Source organism: Tenrec ecaudatus, chromosome 1, assembly GCF_050624435.1.
Source record: "Tenrec ecaudatus isolate mTenEca1 chromosome 1, mTenEca1.hap1, whole genome shotgun sequence".
NCBI lineage: Eukaryota > Metazoa > Chordata > Mammalia > Afrosoricida > Tenrecidae > Tenrec > Tenrec ecaudatus.
Window position 1 is genome coordinate 107,503,100 of NC_134530.1, and position 27,632 is coordinate 107,530,731.

Consider the following 27,632-nt stretch of genomic DNA (forward strand, 5'->3'; position numbering starts at 1 on the left):
AAGTATATTTATACATATGCTGCCATCATCATTTCCAAAACATTTTCTACTTGAGCCCTTGGAATAAGCACCTCTTTTTTCCCCTCCCTCCCCCACCCTCATGAATCCTTGATCAATCATATATTGTTATTATTATTTCATATCTTACACTGTCCATTGTTTCCCTTCACCCACGTTTCTGTTATTCGTCCCCTTTTGGGGGGCCTATATATCGATTCTTGTGATGGGTTCCCCCTTTTTCACCCTCCCCCCTCCCTGACCATCCCCCCACCCTCATGATACAGTGCTACTCCCACTACTGTTCCTGAGGAGTTTATCTTTCCTGAATTCCATGTGTCAAGAGCTATTGTCTGTACCCATGTGTGTTCTCCAGTCTAGCCACATTTGTAAGTTATATCTGGTTCATGGTAGTTGGGGGAGGAAGTATTGAGGAACTAGAGGAATGGTTTGTGATTCGTCGGTGCTATACTGTGCCTTGGCTGAATCATTCCTTCTTTATAACTCTCTGTGTGGTATTCCAGTTGTCTACAGATGGGCTTTGGGTCTCCATTCCACCCCCCACCCCTCCCTCGTTCGCTTCAATATAGTTGTTTGTTTTGGATCTTTTGATACCTGATCCTGTCGACACTTCATGATCACACAGGCTGGTGTGTTTCTTCCATGTGGGCTTATACATCCTCATTTTTGCATAACACTGATTTACAGATAATTTTCAAAGTTTCTTTGAAATCTAACCATATTGAAAAGTAAGCAGTGCGTACATTTTAAGCACTTCTTGATAATAAAGTTGTCCTTTGTAGTAGTTGTTTATGCTTAACCCAAACCAAACTCAGTGCCACTAAGTCAGTTTTGACTCCTAACGCCCCAATAGCTATAGAATATTGTTTTTCTCTGTATTCTATGCATGTAAGTGGTTGGATTTAAAAAAACTAAGCATATTTAGTTTTTACCACTGAATTTTAAAAAATAAGATCTTATTAGTTGTAAATCTTGTTCAATGATTTTCATAGTTTAACCAATTTAATGTTTAGACACTGGCAAAATTTGTTTTCTGTCATGCTTTTCTTCTTTGATGAGTTCGGTCTGTTTAACCCCCTCTTTTCTTAGCTTGCAGAGCAGAGGGAAGCACAGCATACCTACAGCCTAGAGTCTCTCTGCCACTGCCCTTTTTATGAAGAAGCCATGCATTTAGTTGAAGAAGGAAGGATTTATTCTAGAGTGCTTAGGTACCATTTCAATTTGCTTGTTTTTAGGAAAAACATTAGAGTACTGTTGCTATGTTTATTTGATATTTATTAAAAATGCTCCTGAGAATAGGAAGAAATTATTTTTTGATCCAAGTTAAAATTTTTTGCATGTTCTGACTCTGTCAGCATTGAGAAGACATGTGTTTTATATTAAGATCCTGAGATTAAGCCTTGTTTGAGTCCAAATTTGTAGTCGGCTTGATCTTGAATCCAGCTTAACAGTTTTCTCCCATTTATTACATAGAACTGAAATGTTGGAGTGCCTCGGAGACAGTGATTTTCTTGCCAAACTTCACTGTATTCGACAGGCTTTTCAGGTATTATTATTATATATTAACACTAAGTGACTTCAACCAACCAATCATCCATTCTCACCCTCACACTCTAGAATTAAGCTGCATATAAACAGATTAACTCCTTGCTTTTTATTGTTCCTGTCCCGGATGGCTATTCAGTTTGTTGTTCCTCCCTGCCACTTCCCTGGATCCGTGCCTATGTCTCATTTTGCTTACCCATGGCTTCCCAGGCCCACCAGACTTTTTCAGAACAGGACATTTAAGAATCTTTTTTTTTTTTTTACATTTTCAAATTAGTATGTGTTCTTGATTTTGTCAACAATTAGTTGTGAAATACTTTCTTTTCCAAAATGAAATAATAATATTAATAAAAATATCTTTTTTCCTATGTTTGAGGCTATATACATTTTATTTTAGACTTTCTAATCTTTTGCTGAACATAACTTAAATGCAGATTAGCCTCCTTATAATTATTTTTAATTAAAGAGTTTAAGAAGTCTTTCAATATTAGTAAATTAAGATTTTTCATATGGTCAGCCTGAACAAATAGTAGTACCACATATAGTACCTTAACTGTTATTAGACTTATTTATTATAGATTCCATAGATATTGACGTTCATTTAAATTAATTATAGATCTCATTTTTCATTGGCTGTGGCTGGATTTTTACAGGTAATTCTTTCAGAAACAGCCAACAGGATGTTCCTTGCTGAGAGTGGAAGGAAAATTTTATCAGCTTTACTTGTAAAAGCACAAAAGGTAAACTTGATTTGTTAGCAAGTTTTCTATTGTCATTGTCTTTATTCAATTTAAGATTAAATATATTAAAATTTTTTATAGAATAAGAATATCTTGTAGTTGGTTGCAAAAGGTCACATATTAAAAGTAAGTAACCCAAACACATTGATTTGTACTTGGGTAGCGTTATTTTCTATGAAAAAGTCCACACAGTGTGACCAAGTTTTTCTCAAAAATCATTCCCAATTTGCCATAAAGCCTGTGGATGTCACAGTAAGAAGCATCATCAGATCTATGATAACTGCATTGTTATTACTATGTTCTCTACAAATACTTTCTCTCCTGTCTCTCTCAATCCCATTGGTTAACTGGGCTTCAAGAATTAGTATAAATCTTAGAAATATGGAAATATAAATCGAATTGCCTGTACTAATCTTTGTGGGATTGAATAAGACAGACGCCGTCATAAGAACGTCATTAAGGTGATAAGAACCAAATCCTTCTTTTAGCCAATCTTCGTGCGGAAGTTCTGTTGAAGTTAGTCCACAACAGAAACGAGTCTACATCAGGAAGTGGTCCTGCTGATCTTTGAAGTCCCAGTGGCATTTCTTCCAGCACCACTGCAGCACACAAGCCACTGCAGTGCAACAAAGTAGAGTGCAAGGGTGCAGTGCAGCAAGCTGGTAGCTGCGTGGTTGCTAGGAATATTGCTCTCCACTCTTAAGGGCTGGGTGTAGATTAATCCTTAAGATCAAATGACTTATAGCAGATAACCTGTGATGCCTTTGATTCAGTTCTGCTCTTTTGGAAAACACTAATGTGAACTATAGTCTCCCAAGAGCAGAACTGAATAAAAAATATTACACATTATCTGCTGTAACCAATTTGTCTTAAGGGCCAATCTAACCCAGTCTTTACTTGCTGACCTAGTTTGGTTTGGAAGATCAGTTTGTTATGTGAAAATAGGTATTGTGCGCAATTAGAGGATGACCACATTATAGAACAAAATGGAGAATGACTTCCTTATTACGTAACTGCCCGATTACATCTTGACATTTTACGCCTGCCAAACCACTGAGAGTCATTTGTTTTCCAGCCAAGTTGATACATGACCTTAACCACATGAATGTTATTCTGAGCTTAGACTGGCATTTGTTACTGCCAGATATGCATCATTAATTATCAAAACAGTCAGATAGTAGATTTTTTATATAGTCATAAATAAAATCATTGGATAAAGAGGTAGTGGATAAGCAAGGAGTAGATGTAGCCATATATATTTAAGCAGTAAGCAGTTTGCTTATATATTTTTAAGCAGTTTGCTTATGATATCTTGCTAGCCTTAGTTTTGATTTCTGTACAATATTAGAATAATAAAACACTAAAGCAAATGAACTTGGCGTACCTTGAGACTGATTTAATTCATTTATCTAATAGAATGAAGATCCAATGCACTTCCTTAAAGAATAACTTAGTTGCTTTGTAGACCTAAGCTTCATACACTGAGTTAAAATTAAAGTATACTTTTTTCTTGCAGAATCCAAAGAAGTTTGAAGATGTTTTTGATGAAATGATCTACTTTCTAGAACAGACTGATCACTGGGATAGTACTGAAATGGAACTTGCTGCTAGAGGTGTAAGTTCAATTTTTTTTATAATATCCATTCTTATTTGCACAAAGCTTTTATATTAATTGAGGCCACTGTTACTATGTCCTTATTAAATTATAGTGATCCAATTATTTATTACTATGATAACATGCCTTCCAACAAACTTACAAACACTAGCAACTGCTGTGTGTATATTGAGACTCCAGTTGAAAAGAATTGTTTTTAAAAAAGCTTTCCTTTTTAACTCCTTCTTTATGCCCAAAAATCATTGGTAAGACCCCATCAGAGTGGAAATGGTGGCCTGTGCAAGGTATTGTTTGTTGCTGAAAGATATTACAAGGTAACGTAAATTGATGTCCTCAGTGGATAGACACATTACTTTGTAATACTGTAGGTAATTTAAGATCGTGTATGAAGCACAAAGGATCACAGGAAAGGAACTGTTAAGTCTGCTGGGAAAAGTCTTGTAAGGCTTCATGGAAGACAGTGGTGATTAAACTGGCCTTTGACGGGGAAGAAGTAGTCGGCAGTGAGGGTGTTTACAAGGAGCTGGGAGGCATCTAGAATGAAAGCTAAGGAGGCATGACCGTCCTTCTCCACAGTTCCCTGACTCCAGGGCTAAAATGACGTCCACATAGTCGTGCAGGGCAGCAATGTTCCTTCACACCTCTCTGGACGTCTTCCACCTATCATAGTCGCATCTAGGTTTTGTCAAGTTTAACTGTTTTATGTTTTTCTGGTTTCCTTTTTCTACCATACCCATCGTGGTCTAAGCAGCTACAACCTTTTCCCTAAATTATATCCGTAGTTTTTGTCTTTCCTGCCTACTCTCCTGTTCCCAAGATTTACTCTTTCTCCTCTTTATTCCATGTTCCACATTACTACTAGAATTATCTTTTAAAGGATACAAATCTGATTGTCTCCCTCTTCCTACCCTCCCCTAACCCTAAAATACTGTGCGGATCAAAGCTAAAGTCCCTATCCATGGCCACACGCCCTGTGGGCTCTGCCCTTCCTTTGCCTCTCTAGTCCCAGAGAGCACAGCACGCTTTCCACTTCACCATCTAGTTCTTTTTCACTTCAGGCTTTAGTAGGTGTTTCCTCTGCCTGAGATGCCGCAATATCTTGAGGATTCCAGTCTAGACCTGGATATTTATCATAAGTTCACATAATTCCTTAATTGCGTTTATTAAAGTATATAATTGCATATTTATGGGATTATTTTGTTATTGTTTTCCTCACTATACTGAGGTCTCTACCTCTACTTTGCTTATTATAGAAAATTGAGTGCCTACTTAGTACATTATGTATAAGTGAATGAAAGAATAAGAGCTTCATATCTACTGGATTAAATAAACTGGTAAGAAGTCACCTCTTTTCTGTGGCGGCTTGTGTTTTGCTGTGATAGTGGAACACATACCATCAGTGTTGTAAATATCAGCAGGACAACCAGATTTCATCAGAGTTTGAGAAGAGGAAGAAGAAATAAGCGGTCCTCTTCTGGGGGGTTAACCACGGAAAACTGTACAAATAGCTGCAGAACCTTGTCAGCCAGAGAGCCAGGAGAGCAGCCCTCAGTGAGCTGGGAAGCATCAATATAAACCGAGAAGAGCAGCATCTCAGTCGGCTTGAGTGATGTCGGAGGAGCCAGACTTGAGGATCTTCCCTTGCCTAGGAGGCTCCATTCAAAATGAGGCAAAACCGCTGCAAACATCCGTTCAGAGTTAGGACGTCCTACATGGAGAAAAGCATTTAAAAGACAGAAAAGAAGAAAAGGCCAACGTGGATGCCAGAAGAGACTGAGACGCTCCGGAACGTGGAGTAGCTAAAGCATAGGGGGAAATTACAGAGTTGAAGCGCTGGACAGAAAACTTTAAAAGAGCAGCTCACAGACAAATGAAAGCATTGTAATGAAATGCACAAAGATCCAGGGCAGTGGTCCTCAACCTTCCGAATGCCGCGACCTTTCAATACAGTTCTCATGTGGTGGTGACCCCCAACCATAACATTCTTTCCGTTCCTACTTCAGAACTGTCGTTTTGCTACTGTGATGGATCAGGTGACCCCTGTGGAAGGGTCGTTCAACCCTGAAAGGGATCGCGACCCACAGGTTGAGAATCAAGCTGATCTAGAGTTATAACACCCAAAGGGAAGAACATTCTCAGTATATGGAAGAACTGAAGAAAATAATCAAGTCTTGAGTTGAAATACTGAAAAATTCTATGGGTAAAATATTGAATGATGCAGGAAGCATTAAAAGAAGATGGAAGGAATGTACAGAGTCATTGTAACAAAAAGAATGGGGGCACATGCAACCACTCAAGAGGTGGCATTTGCGGTTTTCTTTTTCTTTAGGTACCATGTGAATTGCAGGGTCTGTTGATGAGTAGCTTTGGTATTTGTCAGTAATGTAATCTCTTCATTGAGCTGAAAAGGTTTTTTAAAAACAGAATTCAAAAACTCTGATGTTATGACATTATAGGTCATTATTGGCTTTCTCTAATAATAATTTGTTTAAACTTATCTTTTATTGCAGGTAAAAAATCTAAATTTTTATGATGTTGTTCTGGACTTCATATTAATGGATTCCTTTGAAGATTTAGAAAACCCACCCACATCCATACAGACTGTAGTGAATAATCACTGGCTGAATTCTTCCTTCAAAGAGACCGTAAGTGGTAGTTTTCCGTTCTCAGTCATTTAAGTTTGATGAAAAGTGGTCAGAGTTGGGCAGATTAAGAAGCTCACAGGTACATCTGTCTGTAGAAGGACTAATAAAGAAACTCAGCTCACGGAATTAGGTGTGTGGGGTACAACTGCGTCACGTTTAAGTCTCCTTTGGCCCTTTTGCTCTCTCACGAGTCCCAGCTTGAACTTGACCCAGTATGCTTTCCAGTCCGAGATGAGACCAGACTGCACATTAGCTCAGGCCTAACCAAAAATGGTGGATAATGCCGAATCAGTAACTAGAAATATAAAAGTGAGAGTAAAAAGTGTGCTGATATATATTTTAAGAAAAATTTGAGACTCGTGTTCCTAAATACTATTAAGAACTAGAGCAGAAAAAAAAATAGATACATGCAAGAATAAAAGAGGTTTAAACTATGCCCTATATTTTGAGTATTCAAAGTATAGATTTTTTTTTCTTAGTCAAATCTCTGTTAACATTGCCTTCCCTGCCCCCTGCCGCCCTTTAGCAGTGTATGTACCAGAAGTAGGTGGAATAAATATCATATTTCAAGTTAGAATTTTTTCCCTTTTTTTATTAAATACTTTTATTGGGGCTCTTATATCTCTTATCACAGTCCATACATTCATCCATTGGGTCAAGCACATTTGCGCATATCCTGCCATAATCATTTTCAAAGCATTTTCTTTCTACCTGAGCCCTTGATATAATTCCTCATTAAAAAAAATTTTTTTTTAATATTTCAGTAAAGGTATATATTCTCCATTCCTGTGACCTTGATCAAAGTGGGTCATGCTGGCGCATGGCAAAATTTCTTCAGGTGCCATTGCATGTCCATCGTTATGATTGTAATTTTTAGTTTTTTATTTGAATAAAACTGTTCTTCCCAAAACTGTTTCCAGAACCATATTTAAAAAAAATCACTTTATCTTCATCATTACACATAAAACATTAGTTTTTGTATGTACATCAACATATATACATACCCATTGTTTTCCTCATGAGTAATGATGTAATTACCAAACTTCTTGGTATCAGGCTTTAACTCTTTAGTGATTGTCTGTTTAGTTTTTAAATTTATGAAATGAAACTAATTTTCATTAATATTTTTAAAATATAAAGAATCTGAACTAGTTCTTTTTTTATCATTTTATTAGGAACGTATATAACTCTTATCACAATCCATACATACATCAATTGTGTAAAGCACATTTGTACATTTATTGCCCTCATCATTCTCAGAACATTTGCTCTCTACCTAAGTCCCTGTCATCAGCTCGTCATTTTTACCCTCCCTCCCCGCTCCCTCATGAGCCCTTGATAATTTATAAATTATTATTTTGTCATATCTTACCCTGTCTGACATCTCCCTTCACCCACTTTTCTGTTGTCTGTCCCCCAGGGAGGAGGTTATATGTAGATCCTTATCTTCGGTTCCTCCTTTCCATCCCACCCTCTTTCCACCCTCCCAGTATGGCCACTCAAACCATTGGTCCTAAAGGGATCATCCGCCCTGGATTCCCTGTGTTTCCAGTTCCTATGTGCACAAGTGTACATCCCTGGTCTAACCAGATTTGTAAGATAGAATGGAGATCATGATAGTGGGTGGGTGGGGGGAACATTTAGGAACTAGAGGAAAGTTGTATTTTTCATCGTTGCTACATTGCACCCCGACTGGCTCATCTCCTCCCCGAGACACTGCTGTAAGGGGATGTCCAGTGGCCGAAAAATGGGCTTTGGGTCTCCACTCCGCACTCCTCCACTCATTCACAATGATATGATTTTTTTTGTTCTATTGATTCCTGATCCCTGATCCCTTTGACACCTTTTAATCACACAGGCTGGTTTGCTTCTTCCATGTGGGCTTTATTGCTTCTGAGCTAGATGGCTGCTTGTTTACCTTCAAGCCTTTAAGACCGCAGATGCTATATCTTTTGATAGCTGGGCACCATCAGCTTTCTTCACCACATTTGCTTATTCACATGCTTTGTCTTCAACAATTGTGTCAGGAACGTGAGCATCATAGAATGCCAATTTAATAGAAGAAAGTATTCTTGCATCAAGGAAGTACTTGAGTGGAGGGCCAATGTCCTTCTACCTTAATACTAAACCTATAAATATATACACATAGATCTATTGCCCCATCCTCATATATAAATATATTGACATATGTACATGCCTTTATTTAGACCTCTGTAAATGCCCTTTGACTCCTAGCTCTTTCTTCTATTTCCTTTGACTTTCCTCTTGTCCCACTATCATTGCTAAGTCTTCATTTGGGTTTCAGTAATTCCTTTTGGCTACATTACACTTGATCATGCCCTCCTCACCACAGATTTGGATCACTTGTTGTTCCTTTTTCCCTGGGTTTGTTAGCACCACTACCTCCCGCCCCGCCACCTGAACTAGTTTTTGTAAGTAGTTAATGTTTTTAACTTTTTAGATCTATAAACTTTACATTTCTAATTTTAAAATCGCCTTTTTTTTTAGAAGTGAAAGTGTATATAACTGTAATCTTAAATCTCATTTTTCTTTTTTGTATATTTAGGCTGTGGCTTCAAGTTGTTGGTCAGTACTGAAACAGAAGAAGCAACAGATGAAGGTGAAATTAATTATTCCCTAGACAGTATTGTTAAGTAATTTAAAAAATCTTGTCAGAGAAGCATGAATCAGCTCACAGTTGGGCATAGGTGCTGATATAAATGACTAGATGACTGGCCTGTTGGTATGTTTCTCCTTGACTGCTCTCTCCCTCTATAAGGTTCAGTCCAGCCAAAAATTGAAGTATGTATGAAATTTCCACTAAGAAGGAGAAGGTTTAGGGTTGGAAAGACCCCTACTAATTTTTAAAAATTTTTAACCTATTGATGTTAAGATTTTATTTTTTATCATTTTATTGGGGGAAATCATAGAATTATCACAATCCATACTTACATCAGTTGTGTAAAGCACATTTTAATAGCATGGAATCCAACAGAGAAATGATTATTTGATTGTAGTGATAGTGTTATTCAATTTAGAGCTCAAACCAAAACCAAAAACCTTCAAGGTTTACCATTGTCTCCATGCTCTACCTCGTTTCCCTGTCACCCACCAGCACTGCTCACACTGTATGACCTCACGGATGCTGGAATGAGACAGCTTGGGTTCAAATGCCTTCTCTGCCACTACTAGACATGTCACCTTGGGGAGATATGTAGCTTTCCATTACTACATTTTCCTCATCTATACAAACATTGGAAGTGCGCTCATTCAATATATGTGAAGCTTAAGAAAACTACTTGACATATATACTATGCAAATATTGGCTATTATTGAGATTGTTCTTTTCTCCAGGTCCGATAATAACTTCTTAGTATTTATTTTTTCATAACTTTCTCATGAAACATAATTTTGAGATTGTTTTACCAAGTACAGTATTTCCAAAGCATGATCCTCACAGCATCTTTAGCAGATGCTTGTTAAAAGTCATTCCGGAGACCAGACATTTTAAATCAGTTTTCTACATAGTACTGTACACGCTTCTGTTTGAGAACCAGTATTATATGCTTAATGGGACAAACATTGGGGACTTACTGTCTTTGGTTTGATTCTCACCCTAACTAGCATGATTGCGGACAAGTTGTGAACATCAGCTGAACTTTCCCATTTACTAGAATGAGTTCATTCCTACCTTTTAGGTGTGTTGGATAAAATGAGATAATATCAAACTCAAGTATAATAAGTGGTAGTACTATAATGTTAACAATGAAAACATGGTTATTGTATCTCAATTTTTTCCTCCTTCACAACATAAATTTTGTGTCTGGGTGTTTTCCAGTATCCACAGATAGCATATATGCCTCCAATCTTGGGGAGCATTTTTTATGCCTGGAAATAAATCATACTCAACATTTAGTTCAGCTCAAATGATTCCATGGAGAAGCTTCTCTCTTCTACTTCAGCCCACATTAATTTCTCTGAATTTTTAATTTACTTAGTCTATAGGAATTTAGAGTTGTAATATGTTGACCATCTCTTACAGCAGCATATCCTCAGTGCACCCCTGGAAACATGTGGCCTTATGTAACTAGTTATATGTGACTTAGGGTCAGTTAGTGAACCCTTTGCAAGTAAACCTATTCCCATGTATACAGTGATATTAATGACCTCCTTTTGCAGGAATATTTTATTAAGTGAAGACCTAGCACATTGTCTGGAATATAATGGATGCTCATTAAATGGTAACTGCTGCTATAATAATATTTGTTACATATGGTTTAGGAGATTTTTTGGAGACTGTAAAATAGAAAATAACCCATCCAAGAACTGGAAACTGATAGCATAGTTGCCCTCAGTTAATGCTGCATGACACATCCTGCAGGATAAGGTATTTAACCGGAAATTCTTAGAGTTAATGATAAACTTGACAAGTTCCATGAGAATTCATTGTACGCAACACTATTTTACAAGAAGAGGGAATTATATAATTCAATTCTTAAATAATATTTCATTTCTTAACTGAAGGTTTAGCATACTAGTAAGAATAATTTTGTACTTAATAATTGAACCAGGATTTTTTAATAACTGAAGCTATGGTACTTTATTGATATTAAAATTTATATAAGGAGCACCTCGTCTTCATGGTTTTGCTTGATTACATCACTGTTATGATTCCTTTTTTGTGAAGTATTTTTTATGCTGTGAGAAATACTTGTAAGGAGTAATGCATCTCGGTGTATTTGAAACAATTGGTTAGGATATGAAGAGCGGCACGAACTGACTGAGCGCTATTGCGTTTATTAGCTTTCCCGACATACTGGCTCAGCCTCGACTGTGCGCGCTCCTCAAAAAGAGCTGCCGTAGGACAGGGAGCAGCGTTGAAAAGGTCATGGAGAAAGCGAAAGCACCAGAGCCAAAATAACCCCATTCTTTTTCTTTCCCAACAGATCCCAGATGGATTTTTTGCCCATTTTTATGCCATTTGTGAGCACATCAGTCCTGTCCTAGCCTGGGGCTTTTTGGGTCCTAGAAATTCTCTTTATGATTTATGTTGCTGCTTCAAGGTATGCTCAGTTACTGAACGATTTGTTTTCCCCTAAACTAAGAAGCAGTTAGAGTTGTACCGTCTCTTTTTTTTTTGAGTGAGTGAGAGAATGAGAGTGAGTGAGGGAGTGAGTGAGAGTGTGAGTCAGTGAGAGTGAGTCAGTGAGTGTGAGACTGAGAGGGTGAGTATGAGTGAGAGTGAGTGAGAGAGAATGAGTGAGTGTGAGTTAGTGAGTCAGTGAGTGTGAGACTGTACTGTCTCTTTTTGCAGAAGAAAGAATGCTCTTTAAAAGTAAAGTTAAGAAGGTCACAGTGATAGAATGTTAAATGTCTGCACCAGGACTGGTGCTATCTCGACTTGAAACTTTCCCTGGCTTAGACTCAACTCATCCATTCACCTTTTCCATTTCTTCTGTCCTGGTGCCATGCCGCCCTCAATTTGCTACTTCTCACTATTTCGTGCCTACCTGCTTGTGAGGGTTCTAAAACAAATGTGCCAATTAAAGATGAATGAAAGCTGGATAAAATCCAAATTATGAAAAGAAATCTTGGAGTTTAAAGTTGTATCCCTATGTCAACAGTTTAAATTTGCCCAGAACACAAGTTAGCTCATTGCAGAATTTTTTGCCTGACAAAATACCAAAAAAAAGTCTTGCTCTTTAATCCTTTTGTAAGATTCAAGGAACAAACAATAAAAGTAAATATAATTGAAAATGAACTTGAAAGTTTGAATATTTCACTATACAGTTCATTAAAAAAACTATCATGTTTATGTGCTGCTCATGTAGCATTGAGTAAATAGTGGAGAAAGTGTTTGTTTGCTCTTAACCAAATTACATTAATTTTTGACAAATTGGCTTTATCTCCTAAACGGAAGATATTTGTTTTTGCGGGAAAACCTTGGACTGAGAAATCCGGTTTGTCACTGACGAGTGCTCTGAAGTGTGGACATGCCATTGTCTTGGTCCTTCTTTTCTTCATCTGTAACGTGAGGAGACTGCACGTTGGTTTGTAAGGACACTTCTGATTAAAAGTCCAGTGAATCGCTGAAGCATGTTTTCATGGCACCTTTTGCTGTACTGTTTTTCCTTTGAAATTATTTTTCCCTCCATGATGACATAGCAGCCTGATAATTAATACTTAGTTACTAGAGTACAGCTTAAGGAACTGTGCTGGCACTGTGGGTTAGGTATTGAGCTGCTAACCACATGATGGATGGTTCAAACCCACCAGCCAACCCACTGGAGAAAGATGAGGCTGCTGCCTGTTTTTGTAAAAATTTACAGTCTCAGAAACTCACTATGAGTTGGAATTTATTTATTGTATTTTTTGTTTAGTGTACAACTTGCTTCATACGAATTTTTGTAAAAATGTTAGCTTACTGAAATATCCTTCATATTCTTCTACTGATTTAAGATTTGAAAACTGATAAAAGTCATATCAGTTCTCAGAGGTAACTCCAAACTTCAATTATGGTGAAAGGAATCATTATGTATATGCTTTATTTATTTAAATAAGAAGCCTCGGCAATGCAGTGGTTAAATGCTCAGCTGCTCACTGAAAGGTCAGCAGTTCAAACTCACCAGCTGCTCCATAGGAGAAAGATGTGGCAGTCAGCTTCCATAAAGATTCCAAACTAAAAGTCCAAATTTACTGCTATGAATCTGACGCATATTGACCCTTTAGACAGAGTAGAACTGCCCCTGTGGATTTCCCAGGCTATACATCTTTAAGGGATTAGAAAACCCCAGCTTTTTTCTGCAGAAGAGCTGATAAAGTCAAACTGCTGGCCTTGTGGCTGCAGCCCAGCTCCTCACCCACTGCACTGCCAGGGCTCTTCAGGAAAGATGACAGCCTGGGGACACAATGGAGGGTGAAGACTGTGGCCTCCTAAACCCTACAGGGCAGTTCTGAGGGAACCCTGCTGTGGTGCTGGACTGCGGAGAGGGAGGTGGTTCAAACTTAGCGGCCCTCTACAGGAGAAGGTGAGGCAGTCTGCTTTCCTAAAGATGTATAGCCTCAGAAACTTTCGGGTCCTGTTCTAGATGAGGGCTTCAGAAAGTTCATGGGAAAAATTCATCCTCTTTTAATTCCATTTTGCCATGAACTTGCGAAGACCCTTTGCCCTCTATCCTACAAGGTTGCTGTGAGTTAGAATTGATTCAGTGGCAATGAATTTGGTTTGGTTTTTTATGTTTATACTACAGTGCTTTAAGTATCAATCGGGGAAAAGATGAAACTTTATACTCCCATAGAAAAGGGTTAAAGTCTCAGAAATCCACAGGGACAGTTCTACCCTGTTGTTGAGGGTTGATAAGAGTCTAATCAACTTGATGGCAGTCAGCTGAGTGAGTTAAGTATCCATAATCATTTCTTATAGATTCTCCTTTTTGGGGTTTGAGTTCTGAATGGTAAATGGGGAAAGCATTCTTTCTTATTTTGCAGAAAAAGAAAATTAGGCCCAAGAAAGGTTAAATCATATTCTTAAGGTCATTTTTTCTAGTGAGAAATGGAACTAGAGCTGAAATTCAAACCCGCTAACTTCTTATTCAGTGCCTGTTACAATTTTAGTAGCTCTAGATTTAATGGTACTTTTGTTCTAATAAACACTCATGTGTTTTGTGTTCATTTTCTAGAATCAAGTTGTTTTCTTTCTCAAAGACATTTTTGATTTCGAGAAAGTGCGATACTCAAGCACAGAGACTTTAGCTGAAGATCTCATGCAGTTACTCGTTCGCCGCATGGAACTTTTAATGGCCTCTCTTGGAGCAGATGCACGGAAACACACGAGTAGCTGTGTAAGTGGTCATGGCCAGGTGATGGCCAGTGGGCTTCTGGAAGGCAAAGTTCAATAAGTACCTTAAGAATCATTCATATAGCTTGCTTATATTATAAATATAATACTTTAAGGTAACTGTTGATTTTGTAACACATTATAAAATCAACCAAATTAGTGAAAGTGGACTCAGGGAGGAGGACAACTTAGTGAAGAAGGAATGCTGTACTATACTCACGGAGAAGCTCTGCTGACTCCCTGTGTAGTATGCCCAAAGTATATTCAATCTGTGGGTGAGAATTCAAGTCATGAAATACTGCTTGAATTGAAGCCAGTACTCGGGAGTCAACTGACCTGTCTTCTTGAAGCTGTCTGAAAGGCTTTGTTTTCATGCTTTGTGCCTAGAAAATATACACTTTAGCTAAGCCCTTTGTGGTTCACACATGTAAAAATATTATTCCTAGTGCAACATATTTAACTTCATCTGAAAATGTATTTTTGATTGTAAAATTACTCACTTATATAACTAATGCTAGGCAGTAGTGATGATTAATATGTGCTGCTTACAATATTGCTTGTGCATTTGCTTATGTAATTCAATCGAAGAACTTGTAATGGTGAGTGTCAATACGAAACATTTAATGAATCGAACACTGAGAAGTTTACAGTTTACAGCTTTAATTAGGTTCACTGCAGATTCTAAAATATGTTACTTGATGGTCATATAAATTACAGCAACAGAGAAACTGAAGACCTTTATTTTTATTTTGTATGGTGCATTTCTCCCTTGATTGGATAATAATCGAAAAGATAACACTTATTAACAAAGGCAGATTATTAAATTTTTTTCTGTATAGTTTAGAAACTGTCTTCCAGAATGTGATCTATTAAGCCTAGTACAGTAAAATAATTTCTCATTTCTCCTTCTGCAAACGGACTTTTAGTTTATTCCCACAGAAAAATTAGCTTGCTGGAATTTGTCATATTATGACCACATATTCTTACTTTGAATCTTAGTATGGCTCTAAAGTAGAGCCTTGAATTTTTCTCCCTTGAATATGGAACAAATCTACTGTCAGTGGTGTGGAAGTATATTTCCAGTCATTTATGATGAATATGTGTACACAGGATTGTTTCTGTGTAAGGTTCTGGTGCCAAGTAAACTGGAGTGGTTGGTTCAGGATATCGATGGATGGGATTTGTTCATTTTATTCCTGAAGTGGTCTTTGTAGGAGTTGATTACCCAGAAAGATTGAAAATGCATCTTAAAAGATGCATTTAGATTAAAGTGCCTAGTTTCTGATTAATGAATGGAAAATTAAGAGTGAAAAAAAGCATAATTTTACATTGCTGTGTGTGCCACATTATGTAATATTTCTTTTAAAATATGAACTTCAGAACTTTTATCTTGCTTGCGTTTGCTCCATGTTATATTATAGCTTTAAACTAACTATTGTGAAATAGTGCTCTAAATATTTTGGGTCTATAGCTCTATGGCCTTTCTTACATATTTTCTTAGTTTAACAGTTGGCTATTCATTATTCTCCTTATTGATTTATTTTTTGTTTTTTACTTGATACATGATAAAGAGTATCATTTTGGTAATGATACTTTTTTTGCTGGGCACAGTGTCTGCATCAGTGGAGGCATAGGGACAATTGTGAGGCTGCCACAGGGCCATGCGGTGTTTCATTGTGTTGTGCGTCAGGTCTGTATGGGTCGGAGCCAACTCGGTGGCACCCAATATAAAAACAGCAACTATTCTTAATACCAAAACGAAAATTCCAGTATGTAATGTTTTCCTTTTAATTTTGTGCTTTGTGTTTTTACTTTGTTGAGGTTGTTGACCTTGATGAACCACATTCATACACACAGGTGCACAAACACACATTCCATTACTCATTCCCATCACTACCTAGGCAAGACAGCTGTGCTTGTGAGATTGTACTCATTTGGTTTATAGGCAAAGCTATAAGTAAACTTAATTTCATAAACATTTTAAAATAATTTGAAATAATTTTGAACTATTGCATGATTTAATGATGCTGCTATAACATAAGGTAATTCTGGGGAGTTTATTTTATCAGATAAAATAAATTACTTTCCAGAGTGGTTATTTTCTCCCTTTTATATTTTACCTTTGGGGGAAACCTATATTTATGAAGTTGATTGGCTCAATTCAGTGCTTGAAGCTTGGTTATTTCTGGTCATTCTGTATTTATTACTTTAGTAAGATGCCTGCTTTGTGGCCTTTGACAATAGGGATGAGAAGGACCAAATAGGGTTTTCAGGGCAACAAGTTTCTGAAAAGAACTTTTTGATAGCAGAGATTAATTAATACACAGATACTGATTTCCATTTGCCTTAAAATTGGGTTAAACAGCAAAGCAATGCATTAAAAATAACAAATGATTAAGCTAGTCTGGAGTTTTTCATGTAGGTCCATATGACAGGGTCGAATGCATTGGAATCGACTCCAGGGCTGATGACAGTTGTTATTTTTGAGGGCTTTTCATTGTGTTACGAGATCAGTGAATGTCACTGCCACCTTGAGACCTAGCATCCGCTTCCCTGTTTACCTTCTAAGCGGGTCTTGAGTAAGTTCTACGAAAACGGCTGGTGTTCTTCTGCCTTCTGTGGGGGTGGGGTGACGGTGGTATATGTGCAGGCGACTTGTTCTTAGTATTTATATTTTCCTTCCCCTGTGTTTTCACTGTATTGTTGTTTTAAAGGTTATTAACTATTCTTTCTTGACGATTAACAATATACTTATCAAATGTCAAGATTGCATTATCTTTTTAAAAATAAGGTAGGTTTCCACCTGGTATTAACATGCACATGAATGGCAATATTCAAGGAGGTTTCATTAATAAATTTTGTTTTACCATGTTAAAAAGTCAGATTTTCCCTAATATTAGAGTCAATGACAGCTAAACATCTTTTTCATTCATAAAGTAGTATTTATGATTTGCATCCATTTACTATGCTCCTATTAATTTGTTGAATTACCTGACTAAAAACATTTTTACAAACTTTCTCTTGCCTTAAGATGCCCTATTTTCTACTTAAGTAATTGCCTAAGGAGTTATTATTTGCATTACAAAAGCATTATTTAGATTAACTTTTCTTGAAGCTTAGAAAGTAGGAATGCCAAAGTAGCATTTAATGTACTCTGTGACTTTTCATTATAAGGGATCTTAGATTATGTTTGTAATTCATTTGCTATAAAAATTTTAATGTGAATTTGCATTGAGGGTTGTTTTCAAGATACATTTCAAAAATGATATGAATTAGGCAAAATTCTGACATTTGTTTTTTCCTTGGATTGATCAAGTTTAGAAACATCTCTGTATGTGAGACTAGAATTTTTATCTGTGGTTAATGGAAATAGGATACCTTTGTTTTATCCCCAATGATTACGTTAAATTACTATTTTGTTTCATTTGAAGGGAAAAAACATGTATTAACTTTACTTGGCTGATATCAGTAAATATTTTGCTATCCTAAATGTAAGTACTGTACTTGTTAATTTCTGTCATGAAAAAATAGCACTGGCTCTTCAGCCCAAATAAGCACTATAATTTACTTGGATGTATTTCTACTACTGCCAAATAAAATAGTGATAGTACATATATCTTGCTGTTGTACTGAATATTTTTTCCATTTATTTATCATGAAATTTATTATAACATTACAGTTTATATGACAGTTCAGATTTTCAATTTTAGGTTGTTGGGGGTTTTTTTTGGGTCAAGATCTGGTGCCATGTTCTGCTGGTTTTGTAAAAGGAATCTTTGGTTATTTTTTCCCTTAATGCTGGTGAGACAATGTAAGTGTTATCAAATTATATTTTCCTATAAATTTTTAAAGAATTCACCTGTAATACCATCTGGGCTTGTTTCAGGGGTAGTATCTTTTTACTGACTGTTCATTTATTTCATTGTTACTGATCTACTAGGGTTTCTCTTCTGGAGTCAGTTTTTATAATAACATGTCTCATCACTGTGACTTCTCATTGATATATAGATACTCACCCATAGGTTAGTGAATGGGCAAGCCCTGTATTGAATATATTAGATATGTTTACAGCCAAGCATAAGTCAAAAATATGAGGCTAACAGTTCATACAAGTATAGGGTTATTCCAAACAAATATGTGTTTCAGCATGTCTCTGCAGTCAGAATATATCTGCAGACAAGTTCTCCTATGATAAATTTGTCTTAGTCCCATTAGGGTACCTTAAAAAAAAAGACAATCTTTGTACCATTAAAAATATATTTTGACCCCCCCCTTCCCCCCCCACTATTATGATCCCAAATCTGGCTTACAAATCTGGCTAGGTCAGAGGATGTACACTGGTACAGATCGGAAATGGAAACACAAGTAATCCAGGACAGATGAACTCTTCAGGACCATTGGTGAGAGTGGTGATAACAGGAAGGTAGAGGGCAGGTGGGGTAGAAAGGCGGAATCGATTACAAGGATCTACATATAACCCCTGGAGTGAAGGAATATGTCGGACAGTATAAGACAATGCAAGATAATAATAATTTATAAATTATCAAGGGTTCATGAGGGAGAGGAGAGCAGGGAGCAAGGGGGGAAATGAGGAGCTGATACCAAAGGCTCAAGTAGAAAATAAATATTTTTAGAATGATGATGGCAACAAATGTACAAATGTGCTTGAGAAAATGGATGTATGTATGTATTGTGATAAGAGTTGTATGAGCCACCAATAAAGTGATTAAATTTAAAAATATATTTTGAAAAAAAAATATTTTGAAGTTAGGATTAGTATCAAATTTTTAATAAAACTCAAGTGTACATCTCAAGTCACCAAAATTTTACAACAGTTTTCAGGAGTTCTGTTCCATTTAAAACATCAGTTTTAGCAGATGGATATTGGGCCTTCATTCAAGTACTCCCTCGATTCAAGAATACTTTGTTCTATTAAACTGGCCTTCCATGATGCTCACCTTTCCTACACAAAGCAGGTGCAAAATCAAATGTGGTGAAAAAAGCTGATGGAGCCCAGCTATCAAAAGATATAGCATCCAAGGTCTTAAAGACTTGAAGGTAAACAAGCATCAGCCTAGCTCAGAAGCAACAAAGCCCACATTGAAGAAGCACACCAGCCTGTGTTAACACTAGGTGCTGAAGGGATCAGGTATCAGACATGAAAGAACAAAAACTCATACCATTGTGTGCTCACCTTCCCAATAAGATTGCTGAAGAAAAATGGGTGTATAAGTAAAAGTGGTGAAGAAAGCTGATGGTGCCCAGCTATCAAAAGATACAGTGTCTGGGGTCTTAAAGGCTTGAAGGAAAACAAGTGGACATCTAGCTCAGAAGCAACAAAACCCACATGGAAGAAGCACACCAGCCTGTGCGATCACGAGGTGTTGATGGGATCAGATAGATATCAGGCATCCAAAAACAAAATCATTGTGAGTGATGGCGAGTACAGATTGGGGACCCAAGACACATCTGTAGCAACTGGACATCCCCTTACAGAAGGGTCTCAGGGAGGAGATGAGCCTGTCAGGGTGCAGTGTAGCAACGATAAAACATGCAACTATCCTCTAGTTCCTAAATGCTTCCTCCCCCTCTCCCCAGCCCTCCACTCCCCCACTATCATAATCCCAATTCTACCTTACAAATCCGGCTAGACCAGAGCATGTACACTGGTACAGATAAGAACTGAAAACACGGAATCCAGAACAGATGATCCCTTCAAGACCAGTGCTGAAAGGGGCAATACCGGGAGGGTGGAAGGGAGGGTGTGGTGGAAAGGGGGAACCTATTACAAGGATCTACATATAACCTCCTCCCTGAGGGGTGGACAACAGAAAAGTGGGTGAAGGGGGATGTTGCACAGTGTAAGATATGACAAAATAATAATTTATTAATTATATAGGGTTCATGGGGGGCGGGGGGAAATGAGCTGATACCAAGTAGAAAGTAAATGTTCTGAGAATGATGATAGCAACAAATGTACAAATGTGTTTGACAAAATGGATGTATGTATGGATTGTGATAAGAGTTGTTCAAGCTCCCAATAAAATGATTCAATAGAAAATAAATAAATTAAAAAACTGTTGACCTTGACAAATGAAGAAACTGGCTAAGTCCAGAACCTGGTAGAAAAGGACCACAGAATTAAAATCTATGTGAAACATCAAATCAGTGTGGTGTTGGGATCAATTACAGTTGGGATCTCACATGGTTCAGCATTTTCAGTTTCAAGCCAATATCTTGGCCTCAGAAAGCTTTCAGTGGGTGGCAATGGGGTTGCTCAAAGATCAGTTAACTCATAGAGCTTATCTATCAGTCTTTTAAGCAAGATCAAAGATAATAAAGATTCTTTAATGAATGGCCTTTATATAACCTAAGTTGAGTCTTGGTTTTATTGAGAGAACAAGTTTCAGATCAGTGACTTCTGAGGGCATCTACTCAGCTAGTTAAATTCAAGGCCAGAAAATAGAGGAAAGAACTAGGAGGCAAAAAAACAAGAACAAAAACATTTACAGAGCTCTAAATACAGGCATGTACATATGTAAATATATTTTATATAATAATAGGGGAATAGATCTATGTACATATATTTATATGTTAAGTATTAAGGTAGCAGACAGACATTGGGCCTCTACGCAAGTGCTCTCTCAATGCAAGAAACCGGCATTCTGTGATGCTCACCTTCCCCACAAGATTGCTGAAGACAAAATGTGTGCATAGGCAAATGTGGTGAAGGAAGCTGATGGTACCTGGCTATCAAAAGATATAGCGTCTGGGGTCTTAAAGACTTGAAGATAAGCAAGCAAGCAGCCATCTAGCTGAGAAGCAACAAAGCCCACATGGAAGGAGTACACTACCCTGTGTGATCACGAGGTGTCGAAGGGATCAGATATCCGGCATTAAAGACCCAGAACAAAAAATCATATCAATGTGAATGAGGGGGAGTGTGGAGTGGAGAACCAAAGCCCATTTGTAGACATCCCCTTACAGAAGGGTCACAAGGAAGAGACGAGCCAGTTGATGCAGTATAACACCGATGGAACGTACAACTCTCCTCTGGTTCTTTAATGCTTCTTCCCTCACCTCCACTGTCTGATCCCAATTCTACCTTATAAATCTGGCTAGACCAGAGCATGTACACTGGTACAGATAAGAGCTCACAATACAGGGAATCCAGGACAGTTAAACCCCTCAAGATCAATAATGAGAGTAGAAGGGAAAGGGAAGGTGGGGGGAGAAAGGAGGAGTCGATCACAATGATCTACATATAACCCCCTCCCATTGGGGCAAACAACAGAAAAATGGGCGAAGGAAGACATCGGTCAGTGTAAGATGTGAAAAAATTTTTTTCTTTTTACAAATTATCAAGGGTTCATGAAGGAGGGAGTGGGGAATGAGCTTATACCAAGAGCTCAAGTAGAAAGAAAATGTTTTGAAAATGATGATGGCAACATGTACAATGTGCTTGACATGGTGGATGTATGTATAGATTGTGATAAGAGCTGTATAAGCCCCCAATAAAATGATTTAAAAAAATAAATTAAAAAAAATTCAAGGGCAGAGAGACTAACTCAGGTTATGACAACTGTGTTTTCTTATTTACCCCAAATGGGGGTAATGTTGATTGATTTTCTCAAAGGACACTGGGTGGGCTTATGAGGAAGATATTTTAAGAGAATGGAAAACGCACCGGTAAGAACAACGCTAGGCAAGCTGCGCCAGATCAAGTGTTTCCATCACAGCAAGGCCCCGGCTTACTCTTGGAGAGTTGTCGGCACTGTGGTGGAGAAGTCCATTGGGAAACCTGACCCATCTTCCCTGCATCCTTGGTCTTGCCCCTTCAGGTTTCTTCTTGTTTCCAAACATTTCAGCAGAATATGATGTAAGTTTCTTGAGGGTGCCAAGCTGCTATTTGACTTGGTGGACATTGAAGAGCATAGAAGGGTTATTTTGGAATTAATACATACGTACACGTATTATCATCAAATTGATTCATAGCAACCTTTTGGATAGGGAGAACTGCTCTGTCAGGTTTCTGAGGCTGTGAGTCTTTCCAGAAGTAAATTTTCTTCCTGAGACTGATTGATAGGTCTTAACCACCGATCTTTGGGTCAGTAGTCTAATGCTTTACCCATTGTGCTACCAGGGCTTCTATACATAATAAAGATAAATGTGTGTGACTATTTTTAACATTTAAACAAAACAAACTGGGATGTATTACCGTATATACTCGTGTATAAGCCGAGTTTTTCAGCGCAAAAAATGTGCTGAAAAACTCGGGTTTGGCTTATACACGGGTCAGTGGCATGAATGGATGTCATGTGATCAAGCCCGACTAACAAAAGGAGGAAATCTCATGAAGCCTGACATAGAGTTAATAGCAAAGTGGGTTCAAAATGCTTGGGAAGACATTCCAGAGGACATGGTGCGACGTGCCTTCCAGAAATGTAGTATTAGTAAGGCTATGGATGGCAGTGAAGACTGCGCTTTGTATGAAAATGACAGCAGTGATGGTGATGACGGCGATCTCAGTGAGGACAGCATCTATGATGACCTCACACCAGCTGAAGCTCTGCATTGGGATACGGATGATGAGGAGGAATCCAGTTTTGAAGGACTTTAATTCTTTACATTTTAGCTTGGTTGCTGATTGAGCTCAGGGAATAGTAGTCTTAATGTATCATTGTTGATCCCTTATTGTTTTTGTTGAACCTATTTTCCACTTACTGTGCTGGTTTACTAATGTTAAATGACTTGTCCTTTTATTTATGTTTTTTATTTAAAATAAATATTTAAATGCATTGCCCCACTGATGTATCAATTTTTAGTAATTTTCTTTTCTTTTTTTTTTATTATTGAAACTCACAAATAACTTCTGCATTTTCCACCCTAGGCTTATTCTAGAGTAAATCAATTTTTCTGGTTTCCCAGGCAATAATTAGGTATCTCGGCTTATACTCAGGTCGGTTTATATTCAAGTATATACGGTACTTAGTAAACCAACAATATAAACATGAGTTGAATCTTTCCCTAGCTAGGATATAGGATTGGAGATGGAATGGGAAACTAGATCAGCATCTCATGCCCACCTTCTTTTTCATGATCTGTCATACCCTTTGCTGCCTCGTGCCATTCTCTTTGATCCTACCAACTGAATGTAATTTTTTTTTACACTAAACGTCTCAATGACATCCTAAAAACCAAACCAAACCCATTGCCACTGAGTGAATTCTGACTCATATGTAAGACAGACTAGAACGCTCTAGAGTTTCTAAGACTAAATCTTTATGGAAGCAGACTGCCTCATCACCTTAAGCTCTTAAAAAATCACTACCATTAAGTTGATTCTGCCTCATAATGACCCTAGGACTGTAAATCTTTACAGGATTGATAGTTTCATCTTTCTCCTATGGCGTGGCTGATGGGTTTGAACCACTGACCTGCAGTTAGTTAACAGTACAACACTTACCCTCCTGCACTACCAGGGTTCTTTAATTCTTCCCAAAACCAAACTCTGTGCCATCAAGTCGATTCTGGAAGCCACTCTGTAGAGCAGGGCAGAACAGCCCCTGTGGGTTTCTGAGACTAAATCTTTACAGGAGTAGAACCTTACCATTCTCAAGAGGAGCGGACCGTGCGGTTAACAGCCAGTGTTGGGAGAAACACAGGGCTTTCTACTCCTGTGAAGATCTAGTTTCAGAAACCCACAGATGCAATTCTGTTCTGTCCTATGGGGTCGTTATGAGTCAGAACTGACTGGCAGTGAGTAGTCGGTTTGGTGGGGGACGGGGGCGGGCGCTGGTTGTGCATCAGGCCATAAAGTAGTTTGAACCCCCTGCTCCTCCGGAGGAAGATGAGGCATCTCCTGTAAAGATTTCCAGCCTCAGAAACCCAAGGGAACAGTTGGACTCCGCTCGAGGGTTACAGTTCGACAGTAGCTGGAATCAGTAACAAGTGTCTCGTTGCTGGAAAACTCCAGAAATGTACCTGTTTACCCACTGTGTTTCCTACTGCTCTTAGTTCACTTTTGGCATCCATCTCACTCTTCCTGCAGTGTCTCTTCGCGTACCCTGCATTCTGTCCTACTGCACTCTGCCACTTGTTCCGCCGTTAATCTCTTTCTCTGCTTTTACTGCTGACATCTCTGATCAGGGCTACACACGCCTTTTTGTCCGTCAGGGTTCTACCTGTTTGGCTACGGCTGAGTGATGGTAACCACTCACCTCCATCATCTGGGCAGGGGAGGGCAGGGTTGCAGTCCGGACGTTGGGGAAGCAGACATTCTTCCTATATGATACTTTTCATCTTTACTTCAAAGCCACAGCAAAGCTGGTACATCAAATACTACTTCAGTCGTTGGCTGTCAACTCGTATTTGTGTCACAGAGGCCTTTTACGGCGCACATTTATATATAGGAAATTATAAAATGTGCGCTTGCTGAGAGTCGAGAGCCCAGGAATGGCCTAGTTGGCTGGTCTGGCATAGGCTCTCTCCTAAGATCACAGTCATCTGAGGCTTGACTAATGCTGGAAAACTGGCTTCCAAGAGCCGTCTACTCACATGACTATTTTTAGGAGACCTCAGTCCCTCGCTGGCTGTTGGCAGAAAACCTTGTCACACGGGTCTCTGAACATGACAATGTGAGTATCCTCAAAACATGGCTGGTAGCTTCCTCCAAATTAAGCAAGAAAGCAAAATAAGATCCACAATGTCTTTGATGAACTTAGTCTCGCATGTGGCATGTCTTCACTTCCGGTCAGGATTGTCAATCCTGACAATACGAGGGGACAAAACAAGGTGTGACTAACAGGAGATGGGATTATTTGAGGTCATTTTGGTGACTGGCTACCACAGCGTAGAATCACAGTAAAATTCAAATAGATAAATTAGACATTTTGTTTTAGGTTAATAAGCTTACATTCTGTGGTCAATCTTTTCACGAAGAATCAATAACTTTATTGGTGTATAGGCCCACTCAATATTCCCAGATAAATTGCACCTCCAAATTGTCATCTAGGATTTCTAATTTCTCAATTTTGAAAGGAGAAAAAAGTTAGACACATGACAAACAATAAGTTCAGCATATCCTTGGTAGCAATTTTGTTCCCGGTCTTTTACATGTCTTCTCCACATTTTTAACTTGATGCCACTTTTAAACTATTTGCCTTACTTTTTTCAAATTGTTCAACCAGGCTTTTCTAAAAACTGTTGTTGTTCGTTGCTGTCAAGTTGTCTCCAACTCACACTGAGCTTGTGTAGAACAGAATAAAATGCCTACTGGTCTTGTGCTAGCTTCATAATGGTTGGTATATTTTGTAGTGGTTTTTACGTTAATCCATCTCAATGAGGATTTCTCTTGTTTTTTTTTAATTGACTTTGCACTTTACCAAAGGAGCCCTGGGGCTATAGTGGTTACGAGTGGGACTGCTAACTGCCAGGTGAGCAGTTTGAAACTACCAGCCGCTGCACTGCAGGACGGGCTTTCTGCTCCCGTGTAGTTCCCGTCTGGAAAACCCACAGGGCAGTTCTACCCTGTCTCATAGGGTCGCTCTGAGTCAGTATCAACTGGGTGGCTGTGAGTTTGGGTTTGCTTTACCAAAGATAATGTCTTCTTCTAGCAATTGATAGAAAAACAAACTGTACTTTGGCTCATTTTTCTTCACTTTTTTGATATTTGATCTTTTCAATAATGTGAAACTAATAAGTTTGAGAACCAACCAAACTGAATCGTGATATGTGTGCGTATTGTTATAGTTTGGGTTTCTGAGAACAGTAATTGCAATGATTACTGAGGCTGGAAATACTGAGTGGAGCAGAGTCTCATCCTTCTCCCTTGGAGTGACTGGTGGGTTTGAACTGCTGGCTTTGGGGTTAGCAGCCCTAAGTCAGGACTTAGTGAGTTTTTGCAAAGCCTTCTCAAACATAGTTTGTCGGAAACTGATTTCCGACCACCACTGCCTAAACCTCTTCCCGCCTGTCCCCTCTCAGTAAATAAGAACTCCAGTCTTTCAATTATGCTGGTCAGAAACTTCTTGCATTTATAGTCAATCTATTGGTGAAATCCTACTAGTTCTACCATTTCTCACTACCTATAAGGCCACGTACAGTCCCTACTACCTCTCATCCTGGGTCATTACCGTGGAACTTAGTGGCATCCGGGCCCCTCCTGTGCCCCATTCACTGTGTCTCCAGCACATACGGGATAGAATTGACTGGAACGAGGAGATAAACGAGATGACCTAGTCCCTCTGTCGATACTGCAGCAAATTTAAATAACATCATTACCAACTTAGAACTTTTATCTACTTAAGTGGATGGTTTTACACCTTTGAGAAGAGCGTTTATCCTGAGCAGATAGAGATGTGGGAAGGGGGCGGAAAGCAGAGTTAGAGTTAAGAGCAGGAGCTCGTTCGCAGGTCCCTTGAGGAGAGCTGCCTGCTCAGGCCTGGCAGTTGGAAGTGGTACCTGGCTCTTTTCCTGCTCAGGCCTGGCAGTTGGAAGTGGTACCTGGCTCTTTTGTTCGCGTTGGTTTTTGTGTCGTGAAGAAAGACAGCTTCCACATCAGAAAACGTCCTCCCAGTTTTTCCCGGTTTTAAGATGCGGTCTGATGGAGTTATGCGACAAACTGTAAAGAGTTATGGTTGCCAAAGTTTTTTCAGCCGTCTGTGAGGTTTTCTACTCACTTGCCTGCCCCGGCAACTCACGGGCAGTTCTAACCCGCCCTCCAGGGTCACGACGAGTTGGCATCTAGTCGATGGCAGCAAGCTTGGTTTTTGATATGGCTGTGACCAGTGGTTAGCTTCAATTTAACAAGATCAGATACATACCTGTATGTGTCTATTTTAAAAATACACGGGAGGGAAGGGGGTGTAGAAAGGGAGAACCGATCTTGGGGATCTATGTGTAACCTCCTCTCTGGGAGATGGGCAATAGGGAGGTGGGTGAGGGGAGACGCCGGGCAGTGTAAGATAAGATAAAATAATTATTTATAAACTATTAAGGGTTCAGGGGGAAGAGGGGAGGGGGGAAAAAAAGGAAAACGAGCTGATTCCAGGAACCCAAGTGGAAGGCGAATTTTGCGAGTGACGAGGGCAACGAATGTATAAGGGTGCTTTACTCAATTGATGTATGTATTGATTGTAATAAGAGTTGTATGAGTCCCAATGAAAAGATTTATTAAATTAAAAAATACATTTAAAATAATAACTTCCAGGGAGGGCAACAGACAAGATGAG

The 27,632-nt window shown here is 38.5% G+C and overlaps 1 protein-coding gene across 3 annotated transcripts in view; it reads left to right on the forward strand.

The window, feature by feature from the left end:
- MIGA1 (mitoguardin 1) overlaps positions 1-17,985 on the forward strand; it is an 89,578-nt gene extending 71,593 nt beyond the window's left edge. For 2 of the 3 annotated variants that reach the window (XM_075557450.1, XM_075557459.1), the window contains 8 exons: positions 1,108-1,226; positions 1,492-1,564; positions 2,217-2,303; positions 3,820-3,918; positions 6,429-6,563; positions 9,130-9,183; positions 11,510-11,626; positions 14,243-17,985. In XM_075557450.1, the coding sequence (XP_075413565.1) occupies positions 1,108-1,226; positions 1,492-1,564; positions 2,217-2,303; positions 3,820-3,918; positions 6,429-6,563; positions 9,130-9,183; positions 11,510-11,626; positions 14,243-14,461 (903 nt within the window). In that variant the 3' untranslated portion in view covers positions 14,462-17,985. Of the gene's footprint in view, positions 1-1,107; positions 1,227-1,491; positions 1,565-2,216; positions 2,304-3,819; positions 3,919-6,428; positions 6,564-9,129; positions 9,184-11,509; positions 11,627-13,509; positions 13,591-14,242 lie in introns of those variants that run through there. The other variant, XM_075557461.1, reaches the window with a different exon arrangement.
- The last annotated feature ends 9,647 nt before the right edge of the window (positions 17,986-27,632 follow it).